The sequence below is a fragment of the Meriones unguiculatus genome, chromosome 16 (assembly GCF_030254825.1).
Source record: "Meriones unguiculatus strain TT.TT164.6M chromosome 16, Bangor_MerUng_6.1, whole genome shotgun sequence".
NCBI lineage: Eukaryota > Metazoa > Chordata > Mammalia > Rodentia > Muridae > Meriones > Meriones unguiculatus.
Genome location: NC_083363.1, coordinates 46,101,541 through 46,121,904, shown reverse-complemented (window position 1 = coordinate 46,121,904; position 20,364 = coordinate 46,101,541). Strand labels below are relative to the sequence as shown.

Here is a 20,364-nt window from a genome sequence, read left to right as displayed (position 1 = left end):
AAAGCTAAGAAATAGATTCAATCCCCAGTAGACCGGCCTCAGACTTAGGAGACCTGGGGGGGATAGGACCTCCAAAAGGAGACCAAGAGAGCCATAAAAACTGAGCCCTTGGGACCCTGAAGAGAAGAATGATACCCCAACCAAGGATAATGCATGGAGAGCAGCTAAAACCCCAGCTCAGATGTAGCCCACAGACTCAGTCTCCAACCGGAGACCCTAGTAAGGGGAGCAGGGACTCTCTGGCATGAACTCAGGGGCAGGCTCTCTGATCACCTCCCTCTGGGATATGCAACCTTGCCAGGCCACAGAGGAAGACAATTCAGCCAGTCCTGATGAGACCTGATAGGCTAGGTCAGATAGAAGGAGAGGACCTCCCCTATCAGTGGACTGGGGATGGGCATAGGGGATGAAGAGGGAGTGTAGGATTGGGAGGAGACAAGGGAGGGGGCCACAGCTGGGATACAAATTGAATAAACTGTAATAAATTACAATAATAATAATAATTTAAAGTGAAAAAAAACAAATTAAAAAAAAGTTGCATGTGTTCTTTTCCAAGAGTATCTAACTGTATAATTGGTTCATTAATTTTTTCTTACCTGCAACACAGCAAGCTTGGTAAAATTAGTCAATAATTCAACAAAGGCCAGGTATATCCTATGCCTGGCCATGCAGAACCTGCAGGCATGAACTGATTACTTAACACCTGTTTTTGGTCATATACGTGAGACCGCCATTGAATAAATTGCCAGGACCTGGAGCTTGCCAGTTATGTGTTACTAAACACACCTGTCATACAGATAGTGTCAACTGTACTTTCACTGGTACTATTTGTGTGTGTGTGTGTGTGTGTGTGTGTGTGTGTGTGTGTGTGTCTGTGTGTCTGTGTGTGTGTGTGTGTCTGTGTGTGTGTGACCTATATAAGTGCTCCTGGTTGTCTGGTCCTGGAAGTGCACATCAGATCCCTTGGAACTGCAGTTACAGATAGTTGTGAGCTGCCATGTGGGTGCTGGGACCCCTGTAAGATCAGTAACAACTCTAACCACGGAGCAATATTATGATTATTTTATTTAAACTTTAGCCTCATTTATATTTAAAACTTTATCTCTTATTAATTCCTTGTATAATGGTTTCTCCTTATTTAATATGATTTTCTTCTCTTGAGTTGGACTGAAAATGAGGAAACCTATTTATCAAAATTAGGTGAACGGCTTAGGTTCTGCTTCTGAGCTGGTATGCCTACAGGTGAGATTACATCATAACCCAGAAGCGGTGTTTCCCAGGCCTATCCCAGGAGGCTGCCGGTCCCCACTGTATTCTGTCGCACAAGGACAAATCACAGGGAAAGTGGAAGGATCCAAATTTAAAGGCAAGCAAGGGAGGCTCCGTGTCCTGAGACATTTCCATTTAATGCTTACTCAGGAGTGGCCTCCTATGGTAAATTGAAAACGGAATTAAAAATAAATGCTTGCCTGAAGTAACAGACAATAAAACGATAATAGCTAATCGCCGGTTAGGCTCTTGCTCTCCCTAAGTGTCATCTCTCAGTGCTTTCAGAACGCTGTGGGACACTGATTGGCTGAACTGTGTTCTAACAGGGCTAAGTGGAGGGCAAAGAAAAGAAATGAAAACACGGTGACAGTAGAAAAATATGCAACAAACCCACAATATATCATATATATATATTCATATATATGTGTGTGTGCGTGTGCGTGTGTGTGTACGTGTGTGTGTGCGCATGTGTGCATATGGAGGTGAGTGTGTATGTACAGGCATATAGGCTATTAGTAAGTGTACATAGAATGAAAATCCTCTTTTAAAGGAGAGCAGAAATTTCAGGATTTTATAATATATCTGTTCTTTTTCAGTCATTTCTAAATAAACATATTTTTTTCTAATAAGTCACACCCCTGCTGATTGTACTAATTTTTTTAAACACATTAGATGTTTTCAAGACATAAATGAGAACTAAATATAAAAATAAAAGACAGTACTGCCACCTGCTGGATATAAGCTTTAATCAACCATTTATTTTAAACTACAGACAAATCATATTTTTAGATATACGATAAGAAATAATTTTTGAACTATAGTAACTTTAAAAACTTCATCTAGAGGAGCAAATATATCTGGGCACAGGGGTCTTTTATGAGACTTTTTCTCCAACCAAGGACCATGTATGGATATAACCTAGAACCTCTGCTAGGATGTAGACCATTGTAGGTCAGTACCCTAGTGGGTTCCCTAGTAAGGGGAACAGGGACTATTTCTGACATGAACTCAATGACTGGCTCTTTGACCTCCTCTACACACACGCCCAAGGAAGGAGCAGCCCTGCTAGGCTACAGAGGAGGACTTTGCAACCAGTCCTGAAGATACCTGATAAACCAGGGTCAAATGAAAAGGGAGGAGGTCCTCCCTATCGAGTGGACTTGGAAAGGGGCAGGGAGGAGATGAGGGAGAGAGGGTGGGATTGGGAGGGAATGAGGGAGCAGTGGGATACAGCTGGGATACAGAGTTAATAAACTGTAACTAATATTACAAAAAATAAAAGAAAACTTCATCCAGGCTTTGATGTAATTCACTGTCTGACATACACAAAACCTGGTCGAACCTCCAGAACCAGAAAAGAAATGCCCAAGTAAGTATTGCTTACTAACATTATTAGCGAATTTCTGAATTATTAAATGTTTTAAACAATACATTTAAATCCATGCATGTGGAGTTAGAAAGACAGATCAGCTATTATACATATATGGTATGTATATGTACATATACGTGCATAATACAGACATACATACATCATAATATTTAAATTTTTAAACTTATTTGCATAACAGCAGTGTTCACTGTTTATGATTAAAATATAGTCGCTTGAGTATGTTAATGAAATGAAATGCTGTGAACTTATATATCAAGGATACCATATTTTCCAAATAGACTGTCAACTACTTGAAGTAAAAATCTATGGCTTTACTTTTAACAAAAAGCATGATGTTAACATTTTTAAATAGCATGTCGTCCAAAATATTAGTCAAGTAAGGCATTGTCTTTTAATCGTTGCCATGTGTCACCTGTTGGGCATGTGAAGTGGTTTTTAGGAGCTCTTAATTAGTGTATTCATCCTAGAAGGTCTTTCTTGCCTTTAATTTTTATATGTTTAACTTCATGGGTTCTTGACGTTGTCCACTTACCTTTTTGGTAAAGGGAATATACAATAATTTCTATGTTTGTGTTTTTCCTCCTGTGGTTGAGAAAGGAAACATAGGCCATGCCTATTGTTTTCAGTCCTTTCACTCACCATTCTGCACACATCCCATTGCAGTCTTCTGGAAGGCCACATGCAAATTACACTAAGTTTCATTCCTCCCTTTACCTTGGAGCAAGATATCAGTTTCCTTCAAAATCTGCCATCTGGTCTTGCAAGAGTAGCACTCTCCTCCTCTTCTACAATCCAGTTTTGTGTGCCTCGAATTTTGTAAAGACAAGACATAAAAAAGCTGGACTTGTCTGCTAGCGTCTGACTGCTTTGGGAATGGAGAATGAACAACATAACAGAGAAAGAAACTCTTGAAAACCAGAGCTAATTCCAAAGATTTCTCTGAACTGCATTCTTATCAACAGTTTACTGCCTTACTATAATGTCTTATGTATGGTATACACTCCTTCTTTCCTTTGCAGTATATATCATGAATCACTGAGCTGAGCTTCTCATCACTGGAATCATGGAGTTGCTTTGGTTGAATTTACAGTTACCAAAATAACGCGAACATGCTACATAGAGGAGTAGTGACAGGGTGACTCCCATGCAGGAAACCTAAATTTCAATATCATTGTTTTATGACACCCTGTTTTGTGTGCATGTTTGAAATCCGAGATTTTGCCAGCTACATTAAATCAATAACAATATACCAATTCCAAAATTAAGTATGAAAAAATATATACTGGTTTCACTACCAATATCTTGATCCCTGAAGTCTATTTCACTTTGAAGATAGTGTCCTGACACTATGAAACCTGAGATCATTCTAAGAGAAATTTGACTTGAGGAAGGTCATTAAGGTTTTTTGGGTTTTGTTTTTGTACTGATATCTCCAGGTGTTTGTTCTTACTTTAGCCTCTTAAATCTATGTAGGCAATTCTCTGCATTAAATTGCCTCTGTGGTTACTGTTTTCTCTCTTTTTTTCATTTTTATTTTTTTATTAATTATACTTTATTCACTTTGTGTATCCCCCCTGTAGATCCCTTCCTCCTCCCCTCCCAATCCTTTCCTTCATCCCCCTTCTCCACGCATGCCCCTCCCCAAGTCCACTGATAGGGGAGGTCTTCTTTTCCTTCCTTCTGATCCTAGTCTATTAGGTCTCATAAGGAACTGCTGCATTGTCTTCCTCTGTGGCCTGGTAAGGCTGTTTAAGAGAATACTTTATTGGAGTATTATAGGCTGTGGAGCAGTTTTAAGGGCACTGGTGCTGTATGTTGTGTCTATCCCTCTTTTCCATCATCTATCTTCTGTCCTTTTCTTCTTTCTTGCTTGTTTTCTTTTGATAATATCTGTTGTAAAATGAAGGATCACATTAGAAGAGAAAGTTGATGAGCTTAATAGGGACATGAGCTTCCGTGTCTTTCAGTATTGAATAAGGAATTTACTTGGAACCAAAGAAAGAAATGCCAAAAGAATGAAATGAATTTGAAGGTGTAAGAAAGCTCCAGGCAGACAAAGGTCATTTCTCTGTCACTCTAGTTTCCTGTGGGATGTTTACAACATTTCTATAAACATGGTGTATTGTTGACATCACTGCTGTAACACATAGGAGACTAGTGAGGATGGGCGCAGACTGCACAGGGCCAGTGAACAGGAGGAGTTGGTAAAGTAGGAATGTTCCCTGTCTGAATGCTCTCCTGAGTTCTTGCACGAAGGATTAGGGAAGAGCTATCCTCATCATTTATGTATCCACCATGGAGGCAGTCTTCCTTGGAATTACTCTTACTTTTCCAATAGAGAACATGAAGACATGACAGGCCTTCTCCTTGCACATCAATGAAAACACCTCATCTTATCAGCAAAACACTTGTGTGTCCACTAATGGAAGACCTACTGATATTCACTTTCTTGACATGGCCTAAGAGACCCAGTCGTGTAAGAAGCATTTACACTAGTGAACCCCATCATCATGATAGAGTTGTAGTTGTGCAAAGAAAACAGTATCTTGAAGTCAATTTGATAAAAAGTTATTGTAATGAAAGTATACCAAAGGATGAGTAATGAAAGTATTCTGATAATCAAGTTTCATGGAATGAGTTTTATCACCATAGTTTTTTATTTTCCATTGTCAGGCTTTGCTCATATATTTCTGCTGAATTTCACCAAAGGTTTTCATTGCTTGGCAATTCACACTTTTATGATTCCAGAAACACTTTAATTTGCAAGCTGAATCCAACATTTATTGTCACCCTTTTTGTCAGCTCAGGAACACATCTTAAGGAGCGGAATTTAGAATGTTGGGTCTACACAAAAACTGAAAGTAAACATCCCAGACAAAAGCTAGTTTTCTTGTCAGTAAAATGGAAATGGCACTATCTATTTCACAAAATTATTGAAGAGTTAAATGTATGTATTTATTCTGAAAAACTAATTAAAGTGGATGATCAGTTCTTTTGTACATGTCAGTATCATTAAATGTATTTACCTTTGCAGTTCTGTTGAATTCACTTGCTGTTTGGTGATATTTAATGAGCTAGATGTGATCTTTTCCTCTTCAATCTGAAATATTTTATATGCATAAACAAACATATACATGGAGATAGAGAGAGAAAGAGAGAGGGAACAAATGTCATGAACTAATTCCCACTCAGCTTTAAACAAAATATCTCGGATATAAAGGCACAGACTTTATATATTCTTTGAGAAGATTCATATATACATTTAAGCAGTGTGAGAGGGAAAAGCAGAAGGAAACTCAACATCAGTCTTGGCTGGCTGGTATAATGTGCTTGATGGAGAAACTTACACATTAGCCATGCATATGTATATCATAAGCATGTATGTGCTTATGAATATTTGCCCATTAGGTTAAACTTTGTATTCATCTTAAAATATCCTCTATCGCGATTTATTTTTATCTATTCAGTCAATTGCAGGAGGAGGTATACAAATTTGAAGATGAATTTCCATGTTCTTTGTATTTTATTCAGTTTAAGTTCAAAATTATCATGTATAAACATTAAATTTACACTCTTAAATAATAAGTTGTATTTATTGTCATTAGTAATACATTTGTGTGTGTGTGTGTGTGTGTGTGTGTGTGTGTGTTTGATTGTTTTATTGAGATGATATCTTGCCGTTTAATCCAGTCTGGGCTTACACTCAGTCTTCATGTTCAGGCTTCAGCGTGCGGAGTATTCAGACGTGAACTCCTCTGCTTGGTTTAGCAAGGCTTTTTAGTTAAATACTATATCATATTTTATTTATTTACCTTTTTTTGCTATTTTTTTTTACCACTTCCTTGAAATAGTTTCCCTGTTATTTTAAACATTCCGTCTGTCTTCATGGTTCATGGAAATAACCACAACTCATTAGGAATCACAAGTCGTGCCTAAGCCCCGTTTAACAATCTGTGATGGACAACTGTGTCAGATCATCAGTGCTCTACTTATGATTCCCCATCAGCTCGCTACCTCTGTCATCCCTGCTGCAGTCACTGACCATTCCTTCTCTTCATGTTTTCATTTTTAACTTAAACCTTCTGTATTGACCTTTTTCGGATTTCGTGTTTTTCCACTACTGAGTTGGAAAGCATACATTTTAAGTGTTTCTGTTGGCTGCCTAGCTAAAGCACTTACTTTCACTGTATAACAATTAAAAATGAACTTCTTGGTCACAAAGCCCCAGTGCCTGTACCAAATTGCACACATTATTTCCCTGCTCTGACATACATTTCAACTTAAAACATTTTATCCAGCACCATTACTGTTTTGTGGGAGCAGGTGAGGCTTTTTTTCCTGATATTTTGGTTTCAGTATCAACTCACTTGTAAGTCACATTTATGAAAATTCTGACTGTATACTTAAATATGTACACACACATATAAGACGCATATTGGCTAATATCAAGAAGGCACATGTCTTCATTTTTTGCCGAATTATACATTTTACTTACTATTTAGTTGAAGACAGGTGTCATATATAGAAATCTTGGTGGCCAGAACCTCCTATTTGACATATTGTACAAGGACTAGATGTGGGTTTTTTTGTTTTTGTTTTTATTTTTTTTTTAGTTCTAGGAATCACAAGGAAACACAAGAGTGTGTCCTTGGTATGGGTAAGGCCCTGGGCTCAATTTCAAGAACCATACATACATAGACTAATCAGAGATAAAAATGCTAGAACCACTAGATAGAGGCCCTTTGGATTGGGCCTAATAAAATGTGTAAAAGTCTCAAGTGTAAATTTAAAAATACCGAGAGGATTTGATGTTGAAACTAGTATATCTTACCATAAAACAAATGCTAACTTGAAGTTGACAGATTGGCCTATTAGCCATCTCTAGCCTGTTGTTTCTCTTTTTATAAATAGAAATGTTATTAGAATTTATTCCCACTCATTCATTTGCATACTATCTATGGCTGTTTTCCTGTCAGAACGGTGGGGGTGAAGAGTTACAACAAATGCTATATGGCTTGTAAAGGCTAAAATATTTAATATCTGACCTTTTACCGAAAAGTTTACTGACACCCATACTAAATCATGTTCTATATTATAGAATAAATCCATAAGACATCTCTTCCCTAGCTTGACTTTGGAAGCATATTTGACTTCTTAGTAGATTTGAGTTAGTGGCCCTGACGGTAAAGATCTGACAAGGACTACATAATAATTGTTTATTCTTGATTCCCCTTAGAATTCATATCTGTTTATTTGATTGGGATGTTTCTTTGCTTCCATTCCTTACAATCATTAAATTTAACAGAAAGTATGAGGCCCACCATGCTATTTTGTAAATATTTTGAAATAATAATCATTCTTGTCTGTTTCCTACTAACTTGATATTAGTGAGAAAGTATAAAATATTTAATGTGTCGAACAATTCATCCGTGAACTATGTATTTTTGCAGTCATTAAATAAAATGGTGCATACATTATCCTTCTATCAAATGAAATCATCGTGGTTTCCAGATGGGAATCAAGTATTTAATGGTGTTGCATGGGAGCTTACACACTTTTGCTTTAAGTGTGAGTTAAATAGAAAAAACAGTTTACATTCCCACCAGCAGTGAAGGAGGGTTCATTCCCCCTTCACCACAACCTCTCCAGGATGTGTTGTCACTTGAGTTTTTCATCTTGGCCATTCTGATGGGTGTAAGGTGAAATCTCAGGGTTGTTTTGATTTGCATTTCCCTAATGGCTAATGAGGTTGAGCATTTCTTTAAGTGTTTCTCAGCCATTCGATGTTCCTCTTTCTAGAATTCTCTGTTTAGCTCCATTCCCCATTTTTTAATTGGATTACTTGATTTGTTGCTTTTCTGCTTCTTTAGTTCTTTATATATACTGGATATTAGCCCTCTGTCAGATAAAGGGTTGGTGAAGATTCTTTCCCAATCTGTAGGCAGTAGTTTTGTTTTGATGACAGTGTCTTTTGCTTTACAGAAGCTTTTCAGTTTCATGAGGTCCCATTTATTGATTGTTGCTCTTAGAGCCTGTGCTGTTGGTGTTCTGTTCAGGAAGTTGTCTCCTGTGCCAATGAGTTCTAGGCCACTTTGGAATTCAATCTGGCACTTTCTCAGACAATTAGGAGTAGTGCTACCTCAAGACCCAGCTATACCACTCCTAGGTATATACCCAAAATTTACTCAAGTACACAACAAGGACATTTGTTCAACCATGTTTATAGCAGCTTTATTTGTAATAGCCAGAACTTGGAAACAACCCAGATGTCCATCAACAGAGGAATGGATACAGAAATTGTGGTATTTTTACACAATGGAATACTACTCAGCAATCAAAAAGGAGGAAATCATGAAATTTGCAGGCAGGTGGTGGGATCTAGAAAAGATCATTCTGAGTGAAGTATCCCAGAAGGAGAAAGACAAACTTGGTATATACTCGCTTATATAGACCTACAAGATATGATAAATATAATGAAATCTACACACCTAAAGAAGATAATCAAGAAAGTGGACATGGGTGAAAATGATCAATCCTCATTTAGAAAGACAAATGGGATGTGCATTGAACGTATGACAGGAGTCTACCGCAAAAGGCATCTGAAAGACTCTACCTAGCAGTGTTTCAAAGCAGACACTAAGACTCACAACCAAACCCTCGGCAGAATGCAGGGAATCATATGAAAGAAGGGGAGTTAGTATGATATGGAAAGGATAGGAGCTCTACAAGGACCAAATATATCCAAGCACAGGGTCTTTTCTGAGACTGACACTCAACCAAGGACCATCTATGGATATAATATAGAACTTCTGCTCGGATGTGGCCCGTGGTAACTCAGTAACCAAGTAGTTTTCCAAAGTAAGGGGAACAGGGACTATTTCTAACAGGATCTCAAGGGCAGGCTCTTTGACCTCCCCCCCCCAGGGGAAGAGCAGTCCTGTTAGGCCACAGAGGAGGACTTTGCAGCCAGCCCTGAAGATACCTGATAAAACAGGGTCAAATGAAAGGGGAGGAGGTCCTCCCCAATCAGTGGACTTGGAAAGGGGCAGGGAGGAGACCAGGGAGGGAGTGTGGGGTTGGGGAGGGAATGAGGGAGTGGGATACAGCTGGGACACAGAGTTAACAAAATGTAACTAAAAAGAAAAATTAAAATTAAAAAAAGATAAAAGAAAAAACACCAATGGCAAAGGGAAAGTAATAATCAAAGTTCTTTTCAGGAGCTATGAAAGGTGAAAAGAAACACATGGCATAACCAAATCCCAGTCCTGAGGCACTGAGCATGGGCCTGGCCCACCACCCTCTGGGGTATAGCTCTCACTCACAGTTACCATATGCGGAACAGAGCATTAGCTGCCGAAATTAACACTGGCATCTTTGACTGTGTCTTAGGGAGCACTCGTATCTGGCCCACTAGTTCAGACACTTGACAGGCTTTGTACAACGCCCTGTGTTCTCACTTACAGTGTGGAGAAACCCTTCATCTGAGAGACTCACCGCGGGTCAGAGAGCTTTGTTGCAATAGTTCTGTTTATAGCAGTCTAAGATTAGAGGTACTGAACGGATGAATTGGGTGGATTTGAATCTTCCTGTAAACATTCTTATGGGGAAAGCCTTGCCTGAGCAGCTGTGGTTGGTACACCACCAGAAGACTTACAAGCGGGGGCTCTTGATTGAGATCAGGAAAGATCAGGGTGTGTGTACACCAGGATAAATTGCTTATGTTTTCAGCTTGATGGAGAAAATAGATTTGCCTGTGCTGCTGTTCCTCAAGCAGCTCGACTTTAATTTTCTTCAGGAAAACTTGTTGAGTTTGTCTGTCTTCCTCCATTTACTTAGTTTACTCTCTTGTCTCTTTTTGCCCAGGAGATTGCATCAACAGTTTGAAAGCTATAAAGAGCAAGTGAGAAAAATTGGAGAGGAAGCGAGGCGTTACCAGGGAGAGCACAAAGATGATGCTCCTACATGTGGAATCTGCCATAAGACAAAGTTTGCGGACGGATGTGGCCATCTCTGCTCCTATTGTCGCACCAAGTTCTGTGCACGCTGTGGGGGCCGTGTGTCTCTACGATCGAACAATGTGAGTGTCCTGTGAGCACACCAGGTGCCCAAGAGCTGAACGAAACAACCACATTTGCAAGCATGCAAAGGCATGCATGGTTTGAGGCTAATGCATGCATGCAGTGTGATCAGGAACACAGCCTTCTGCAGTTTATTCTTTTATAAGATGCTAAACAGTGGAACAGTGCTAAATATAGCACTGAAAAAGACACAATGCATATGTGCCTGCTTTATACATGATTTCTGTTCAAACCTAAAAGAATGCCTTCCCAAAGCACTAATTTTGAAGTATATGTAAACTTAGTATCACTAAGTATTATACAGTCCTTGAATGTAGCTATAACCAGTTCTTATAGCCAAAAAGAAAAGAAGACAGAAAGTTCGTCCACTGTAGTTTTCGTGTCATTTGTTTTCAGAAAGAACAGGAGATAGTAAAACACAGAGGAAACTGTGCCATTCAACGTAACATGAGTTCTCATGATAATAATTTCAGATTTACTATCAAGCCAAAGAAATAGTGCCAGGTTTATCTCATAAGTATTCCAGTATTTAAGGAACATATGGAATAAGACATTCTTAAGTATTGCAGTTATGAGATGTATTCCCACCTGAAACAATTTCCTAGTCTTGCTGAAATAAGATTGCAGCCTTCTGCTGTACCATAGTTTTAAATTAGTACAAGTATTTGATGTGTTAAGATTCTAAATTAAGCATTTGTAGCTGTAATATAGCTAGTTGGGACAGAATTATTTGAAGATATTGTTGAAGTAAAATAGTAAAACTTAGACATTTTTCTTTGAAACTTTTTTCAAAATTTGATCATTATATTATTTAATACATAGTGGTCTCTCTATATAGCTATATATATATATATATATATATATATATATATATAAAATACACATATATGTAGTAGTCTGTACAAGCTACAGTGTGGAGTCACAGAAATCATACACTGAGTTTCCACTTTGTGTTTATATTCCCTAATGAGAATAAAACCTCTAATATTTGTTTCCATCTGATAGTTCCTGTGAGTGCTTTGAGAAGATGGTTGATTAAAATTACATGGCTTTAATTAAATGTATTGTAGAAATTTTAAAAAAGATTCTAAATTTAAAAAATTCTAATGTAGCACCCAGCATTATCATCTATGAAATCCAAGACCCATGTTGACATATATTTACTGTAGAATATATATTCAGTGTTATAATCTCAGATTTCCTGTGTACAATAGAATTGTTTGTAGAGACACCAAAACTATTTTTGACTGAGATCTAGTATATAGATATGATATAGTATTGAACAATAGTTATGAATTTCCCAGTGTTTAGTCTAAGAATTTGCTGTGTTGTCTAACCATGTGTAGAATGTGATATGAACTTGTTTTAAACCATTAAAGCTTTTAACCACCCTTGACATTCTGCTAATTTGGAAAAATCACTTAAAATCAAGAACAAACCTTCCAGCTGAAGGTTTGTTATTAGTTGGTCATTTGAATTGTAGTAGGATACTCTAGAATCTCCCCCAGGGGAGTTAAGACACTGAATATAAGACGCACGTTTTATACTTCAATGTAAGGCTAGTGTCTCTGAACAGAGTTTCCTTAACTACACATTAAAGAGTAGTGATTATCTTTTTGCAGTTGTTATGACAGAAGTAAAAATAATCCGGGCCAATGTCACATGGAGAGGGTTTACAAGATGTGTCTGTTAATCCCCCGTCGTCCCATTTTTAGTGTTTGTGAAGATGTACTGTGGAATGAACTTTTGCAGCAAGTCAACTGCCACACAGTGGTCGGCTTGTATGTAGAAGCTGTCAGGGTAAAATTCAGATTATTCAAAGAAACACAGCTAAGAAATACCTTTATTATTTAAAGCAGCTACTAAAGCCTGTGTTAGTTCATTCCTCTTATGCTAAAATCACCCCAGCTTGGAAAAAAAATTAAAGAAATAAAATTAAAGAAGGTCCAGCTCAAAATGTTGTCTGTACACAAGAACAAAATATTGTATAAATCTGTGTCCTCCTATGGTAAAATACTGAAATACATATAAATAAATACATTTTTGTTGTTATGGAGTAAGTCATGCCTAAAATACTTATATTTTCCCATTTTTATCTGTGACACTTTTCATTAGTAGATTTTTTTTTCTAAATTTTTGTCTCTAACCATTTTCACTATAATTTAATAAAAATTTAGTATCGTCTTACGTATTTTAATAAAGTGTTTTTGATAATGGGAGGTAATGTGGCTAAGATTTCCTTCTGAAGATTTCCCTTGTATTTGCTTTTGAGATCTTGCTTGCTATCTCAAACATCTTGCTATTGGTTGATGTCAACATTCGGGAATTTTTTTTCCCTCAGCTTCCTGAGTTCTAGGATTACAGGTGTGTGTGTCAGGTACCTGGTACCTCAGAATGATTTAAATGTAGATCCACCGATCTGATCTAAATTATAAAACTCAGGAACCAGAATGAGTTGTTGCACCCAGGACATAGTAGGGCCTATGTATGTGCTTTCAGTATAGGATTTGTTTTCTTTAAATATATGTCTTTAACATGTTGAAGAAATGTATTTGTTGTATTGGCATCACTTTATCAATGTGTCACTCATTCTTGTTTCTCTCTCTCTCTTCTCTCCCTGCTCTGCTTCCTTGGATGTTTTCCCAAAGGAGGACAAAGTGGTTAGAATCCATGCTTTCTTTTCTATGATTTATATGATTTATATACTGTATTTTTTGTGAACTCAGTTAGGTGACAGTTTAATATAAGTCTGTTAATCCCAACATTTCACAAATGCAATTTTATATTTGGAAGAGCTCATCCCTAGTTGTCATAAGAATGAAACTGAGATGAACATCTAAGAACCCAACTGAATTTTACATTTGTATATAAAGTTTGGGTAGACTGAATTCATGGAAACAGTGAGATTTTGATATATTTACCAGGGATTTGGGTTTTCAATTCATCTGTTTTAGGAGCAGTAAACTCTAATGGGGTTTTGCTTCTGAACACCTCTTAGGTGTGAAGGCTGGCAACTTAAAACTTCACAGCAGGAGCAGACAAGGTATACAGACTTGGTACAGACAAGAGATCAAGTGCAAATCAAATAGAAGTCAGATCAAAATGAAATTGCTTTCCGATGGTGCATATAGCATAATTGTCATGTTGAACCACATTTTGCCCTTTTCTTCGCTCTTGTGCATAGCAAGTGCTTTATGAGAATGACAGATCACTTAGCTCTTATCCACCATAGGATTCACAAAGGCTCTTTGTGCTTAGGAAGATGGGATGCAAGTGGCCTCTACCTTCAGCATCTCCCCTGTATGTTCTGTATACCTTCATCTGGTGTAAATTATAACTCCCTCAGGGCTCATTAATTTCCCCAAGTGACAATGAGGCAATGAATATTTTGGATTAAATATATCATTTCAGCTGCCTTTGTTAATAACTTTCAAATTTAAATGATATACATGATGAGCAAGCCTGACATTAAACTGAATATTAATCTGTGTTGTCAAACACCATGCTTGTTTCTGGCCATCAGCTTTTATGTGCAGAAGAAACAAGGTTGAAGATTAATACATCACAGTAGGTTTTCACTAAGTGTTTTGCTATGTGATCGTTACTTTCATGCAATGATAGATATCATTAAGCAAAATTACTAGATAATAATACATTAAGAATTTAATAAATACTATCACTATGGACAAGTAAACATTTGAAATGTGGACTTGAGTTGCTTCAGAGAACAAAGGGGTAAGTATGTAATAATACTGTTCTTCAGACTTGACATAAGACCAGCCTGCAGGCATGCTAGGTACATCATGCCTTTGACCATCTTCCCTTGATGGACGGTAGGTTGTTTTAGACTTACTGAGCTCATTATGATCGTTGCCTGCACAAATGAGAACCCAGGCAGACGTTGGGGTTGCAATGGGGATGTGGTAAAATATAACCACTTTAAACTATTTTATTCACCTTGAGTGGAAAGCATGCACCAATTATCTAACACTTAAACTACTCAGTCAAAATTTCTCTGAACACTTTTTTAGCCTGTGAGGCACTTCAGTGAATCGATGTTCCAGTCTAAAGAAATTAATGCTAGATTCTTTCCTCAGGCATGTTAAAAAGAACAACTGAGTTTTGGAAAAGATTGTTTAATTTTATGACTGTGTGTGTGTGTGTGTGTGTGTGTGTGTGTGTATACATGCAGGCATGCATGTTCAAAGCTAGGCAGAGGAGTCAGAAGAGAGCGTCAGATTCTTCCTGAGCTGGAGTTGCAGACAGTTGTGAGCTGCTTGATGTGGGTGCTAGGAATTGAGCTTTAGTCTGTGTAAAGATGGAGTGCTCTCTTAACTATGGGACTATCTTCCAGTCCTGGAATAACTAAGCGTTTAACCCAGTGTTTGATTTCCAGTCCTTTTTTATTCTCCAAATCATGTTTATTTTGGCAGTTGGCAGACAGAAAAAGAGAGAGAGAGAGAATACGGGAAAAAGAAAGATTAAAACTTAAACCAATCTTCTTCATCAGTATGACTTGGTCTAATAAATTGGTTAAAATGTGATTAAAATATTAAAAAAGACCTAATGCTGTTTAAGATATACATGTCTATATTTTCTTAATTAAGTCCAGCTAAATGTTAATCATTATAATTTTATTTCTGAAGTGTTTTAACTATTTTGTTTTAAAACATTATCTTTATCCTAAGTCATATTTAATAATAACTTAGAAGACTGTGAATTGCTTAAAAGAAAGTGCTGTCATACTGAATGAATCAGATGCGGGCAATTGTAATAGCTTATAATAGAAAATGATTTTGTACACATGAATACTTCCATTGTCAAAATGAAGATTGTGCTTTTTATTTTGTTGAAACCATTTTCAAGCCTAAAACATATGGAGATTGTGAACTTTCATGTAGCCTGTTTAGATTAATATTATCTTTGTTTTATACCATTTGGTGGCAGAGAGTGGAATTTAGATCAATCCCTTGATAACACACATTCTGCTGGTGAACTAGGGGAATGAATCCTCTAAATTCAATACCCTTGTGATTTACTATAAATTTCCATCAGTCTTCTTCTAGTGAGAAAAATTGGATTATGAATATAGCAAACAAAATGAACTTGTTACATCTCTAGTTTATTTGATTGTCAAAAAAAAAGTATCAGGCTTTGTATTAAGAATATTTTATCAAAACATTGCCATTACTCTACAAACAGTACCCTATCATTTCTGGCATTCTCTCAAAATGTGAAAACAGTAGATTAATGTCTTCTAAAATTTATATATAACATCATTTTATATATTTATGATAATTCATTCTATATAGTATATATAATTATATATTATACCTAATAATAAATAATGAGATCCTATGTTTAGAATTCATGATTTTAAAAAAATGCTTATTAAATTTTTATTGGTATTTATAAAAGTTATATTAAAGGTTATGTTGATGAAACAAGTGTGTTTTTGCTTTTTGAAAACCTTATGTTAGTTAGGTCTCCCTCAGACTGGGAGAGTAAAATTTAATGTGAAGTTTGCCTTGTCATAAGGTCTTATTTAAAGGGTGGGAAACTCTTAAGAGTGTAGAAATGTCCTCACACAGACATACACACAATCTCACTATCCTTTATCTACAGAATAAACAACTTTGGAGTTTTTCCCTTGCTAGAATTAAAAAACAAGCAAGTTAGAAAATTATAACTATTTTAAACAAGTGATTTGCATGATTACATTAAATATTTATTGTTATTGTGAAAAAAGCTCTCAGAGTTCTCCATATTTAGTTCATTGTTGATGAGGCTTATACTGTATTTGCCTTAGCTCATTTGAAGAACGTGATTTTTAAGAATTTTCTTGAGATCCATTTTTTTTTCTGTCTCTAAATTTTCTGACATTTGTCTTAGAAATTCATCCCACAAGGATATTCTATATTTAGAGTTATGTAGAAAAGTGTATATGTAAGAAGATATATAAGTGAAAACCTTAGGTTATACACAAAAAGAGAACTTACATTGTACAAGTTGGTTGGTTAGAGTTCTTAAGGTTTTTGTTGTTGTTGTTTTTTGTTCTGTTTTTTTTTTTGTTTTTGTTTTTTTCTGATTTTATTGAACTTACCCTAAATGGAAAACAACAAAGTTACAAATATTCTTATATAAGAGGATTAGGGACGCTGTGGATTCATATGTGCCTGTGTCTGCAGACGCCCGTGGACATACATGTGTTTGTATGTGCATAGTAGACGCCAGAGGCCAACATTGAGTGTTATTATCAGGTGACCCTTCACTTTATTTTATTTTGTGACAAGATATCAATGTGTAGCCCTGGCTGTCCAGAACTCTGAATCGGGCTGGCCTGGAACTCACAGAGACCTACCTGCCTCTCACTCCCAAATGCTAATTGAGGTTAATTTCCTTTTTTTTTTTTTTTTTTTGTTCAGAGATTTTTTTTTTTTTTTTTTTTCTTTTTTTTTTTTTTCAATGCAGTTTATTCAGGAACATTGAACAATCCTCGGACCCCGGGGAAAGCCAGCCCACAGCTTAAATAGCCTCTGGGTAGCCAACCCAGGCGTGCCACGGGGGCAATGCAGATAGGTCCACATACATGGAAGCAAGCCAGATCCTCGGCCTTAGCCAAATGTGGAGTTGTTCGTGACAGAGAGCACTCACCATCGGGAAGGTGGAAGGCAGAAACCAGCTCCATCTTTAAGGCATAGCATTCCGCAGCTCTCTACAGTTCCCCCTTTTTGTTTTAGACGCATCAGGCAAGAGTAGAGGTCTGATCTCCTTTTGAGACAGAGTTTCTCAGTAGACCTGATTCTGCTGACCTGCTTGCCAACAAGCCCAAAGAATCCATCTGTATGTGTATCAGTAAAAGGATCACGGCCACACATCACCACACCCGGCTACTTAGGTCTCCTCGTTGATGAGACAAGCATTTTACGGGATGAATTTTACTCCAATTGTCTGGTTTTCACACAAATGTGTTGTTGTAAGACTTCAGTTGGCTAGGGCCTGCTGACGTGGTTCAGCAGTTGAGAGCCCTGGCTGCTTGGTCCTGAAAATTCCATCACCCACCAGGAGGCTCACAACTGTCCTTAACTACAGGTCCAAGCAATCTGTCGCCCTCCTCTGGCCTCTTTAGGCACAACGCATGTTCATGCAGGCAAAGCACCCATAAAATAAAAAATTTAAAAATTAGTGATTTTGATTTACTGTTATTTTCAGGAGTTTTTAATCATTCACAGTTATCACTGCTATACTGGAAATGTTTGATGATATTCAAAATCATTAGAGAGTTTATAGCCTTGCTTAGTTTTGACCTTGCTCTCTTCTTCAATTTACCTTTTAAAAGACATCAAATGAGTTTAAGGAAATTTTAAAGAACTGTATTAAGCCTAGCAAAGCTCTGCTAAGGTTGTAGAAAATGAGAATTTTTCTATTATAAAGAAAGTGATGTGTTAATCGTTTTCACAGAGCTAAAAACTAAGCTGGAAAAAAAGTACTGAATTTTGCCTTAATACACCGTAAGATCTCTATTTATAGACCTGGTTGTAGGATTTCTAAGTCATATGTTAACTCCATATCTTGCTCTTTCTCCTCTCTTTCCTTCTGCCTCCCGTGTGTGTGTGTGTGTGTCTGTATACACTCATGTGGGCTCATGATTGGGCGGGGATATTTGTACGTGAAGGACAGAGGTCAGCCTCAGGGATATTTCCAGAGATGACTATCTTATATTCCATAGAGTCTCTCATTAGAACATGAAACTTCTTCTAGGCTGGCTGGCCAGTAGCCTTAGAGATCAGCTGGGTTCACCCTCCAGAAGACACCACAGCTGGCATTTCTATAGGGGCTCTGGGTTCATTTGTATGTCCTCATGTTTGTGTGACAGGTACTATAGTGACTGAACCATATATCAGACCTATGGCTTGTTGTTTTATTATTTTCTTTAATAATGGTTAGTATGACATGAAATCATATATCATTCATGTTTTCATAGAACTGTTTAACCAGTTATGTTAGTTTGATACCTTCAATAGTTCACTTCGATAGAGTTATAGTTTTCTGCTAATAGGTTTCTGAGTTGAAAATTCCTTGGGCACATTCTTTTCAAAAGGCTGACACACTTCATGCATTGGAAATCAGGTTCTTAGTGTTATTACACACCTGTCATCCAGGCACTTAGGGACTAAAGCAGGAGGACTGTGAGTTAAACTGCAGCCTTGGCTCTGTTCCAAGTCTGATGCTGTGCTAAGTTGCAAGCAAGAACCTATCTTCTCCTCTCCCAAAAATCACTTTAGTCAGATTTCTATTGAATTTGTTACATAGCTATTCTATAAAGCTATTCGGACAGATTTTTGTAGCTCTGGGCTAATTCATGCATTCTTGTATTAATTTTTATTGATTTATTTTTCTTTTCTTATAGCAGGAGTAATATACATAATTGCTTTTCTTTTAAAATTATTTTTTTCGTAAACATAATTTTGTTTATGCATAGCAATGTGCTCTCTCATCAGTGCAGTATAAAAGTTATTCATTATTAAAAAGAATCAATTGCGTTCCATCCCTAAGCTTAACCAAGCGGCCCAAAAATTAATTATTATAAATAGGATTAAAGCTCCCCCCCCCCCAGATAACATGCACTAAGTCATTCATTCATTTATTCTAGGACTTTCAAAGAATTTTTATCATGAATTGTTAAGTTCATGATAAAATTATCATAATTGTTAAGTTCATTAATTGCATTTAATATGAAATACCTAAACCCTTTAGTCCGCTAATATACTCTTTAATAAATTCAGCTTAAAAGTGCATTTGTAAGACTCTAATCTTGCATATATACCACCTAAATGAACATCTGTACAAAGTCCCAATTTATTTCTAATATCAGAGATCAGACCTCTACTCTTGACTGATGCGTCTAAAACAAAAAGGGGGAACTGTAGAGAGCTGCGGAATGCTATGCCTTAAAGATGGAGCTGGTTTCCGCCTTCCACCTTCCCGATGGTGAGTGCTCTCTGTCACGAACAACTCCACATTTGGCTAAGGCCGAGGATCTGGCTTGCTTCCATATATGTGGACCTATCTGCATTGCCCCCGTGGCACGCCTGGGTTGGCTACCCAGAGGCTATTTAAGCTGTGGGCTGGCTTTCCCCGGGGTCCGAGGATTGTTCAATGTTCCTGAATAAACTGCATTGAAAAAAAAAAAAAAGTGCATTTGTATATGTTGTATGTGTTTGACTAACATCTAGTATAATACTACATTTGTATGTAATAATTTGGGAAGCTATTGTTACTAAATAGTTTTTTTTTTCAGGTTAGTGTGTAACATGATTAAACTGCACATGCAGTCAATATTGCTGAGTAAAAACAAGGCATTCATTGCCAAATGTGTATTTTCTATTTGCACACAAGCTATAAATTTGTTAGATCGTGACTACCCCTGAAATTCTGTTTATTAGAGAAGTTTTAAAGATATTCCTAAGAAACACCAAGACTGGGTTTGCAAAATACATTCTAAATTTATTGCAAGTTGAAAATTGTGTTCTGAATCTCATTACTTTTAACTGAAAGTTAGATATTTGAAAGTTAATAATTCTTTGATATCATGCATCCCATTACTGTAGAATTTGGTAAACAAAA

General features: G+C 36.9%; 1 protein-coding gene across 26 annotated transcripts in view; it reads left to right on the top strand.

Annotated features, from left to right (window-relative positions):
* Rims1 (regulating synaptic membrane exocytosis 1) overlaps positions 1 to 20,364 on the top strand; it is a 479,343-nt gene that overhangs the window by 203,979 nt on the left and 255,000 nt on the right. For 21 of the 26 annotated variants that reach the window (XM_060369758.1, XM_060369787.1, XM_060369759.1 and 18 more), the window contains 2 exons: positions 10,523 to 10,736; positions 13,386 to 13,397. In XM_060369758.1, coding sequence (XP_060225741.1) covers positions 10,523 to 10,736; positions 13,386 to 13,397 — 226 coding nt within the window. The remainder of the gene's footprint in view (positions 1 to 10,522; positions 10,737 to 13,385; positions 13,398 to 20,364) is intronic. The other 5 variants (XM_060369788.1, XM_060369741.1, XM_060369789.1 and 2 more) reach the window with 2 other exon arrangements.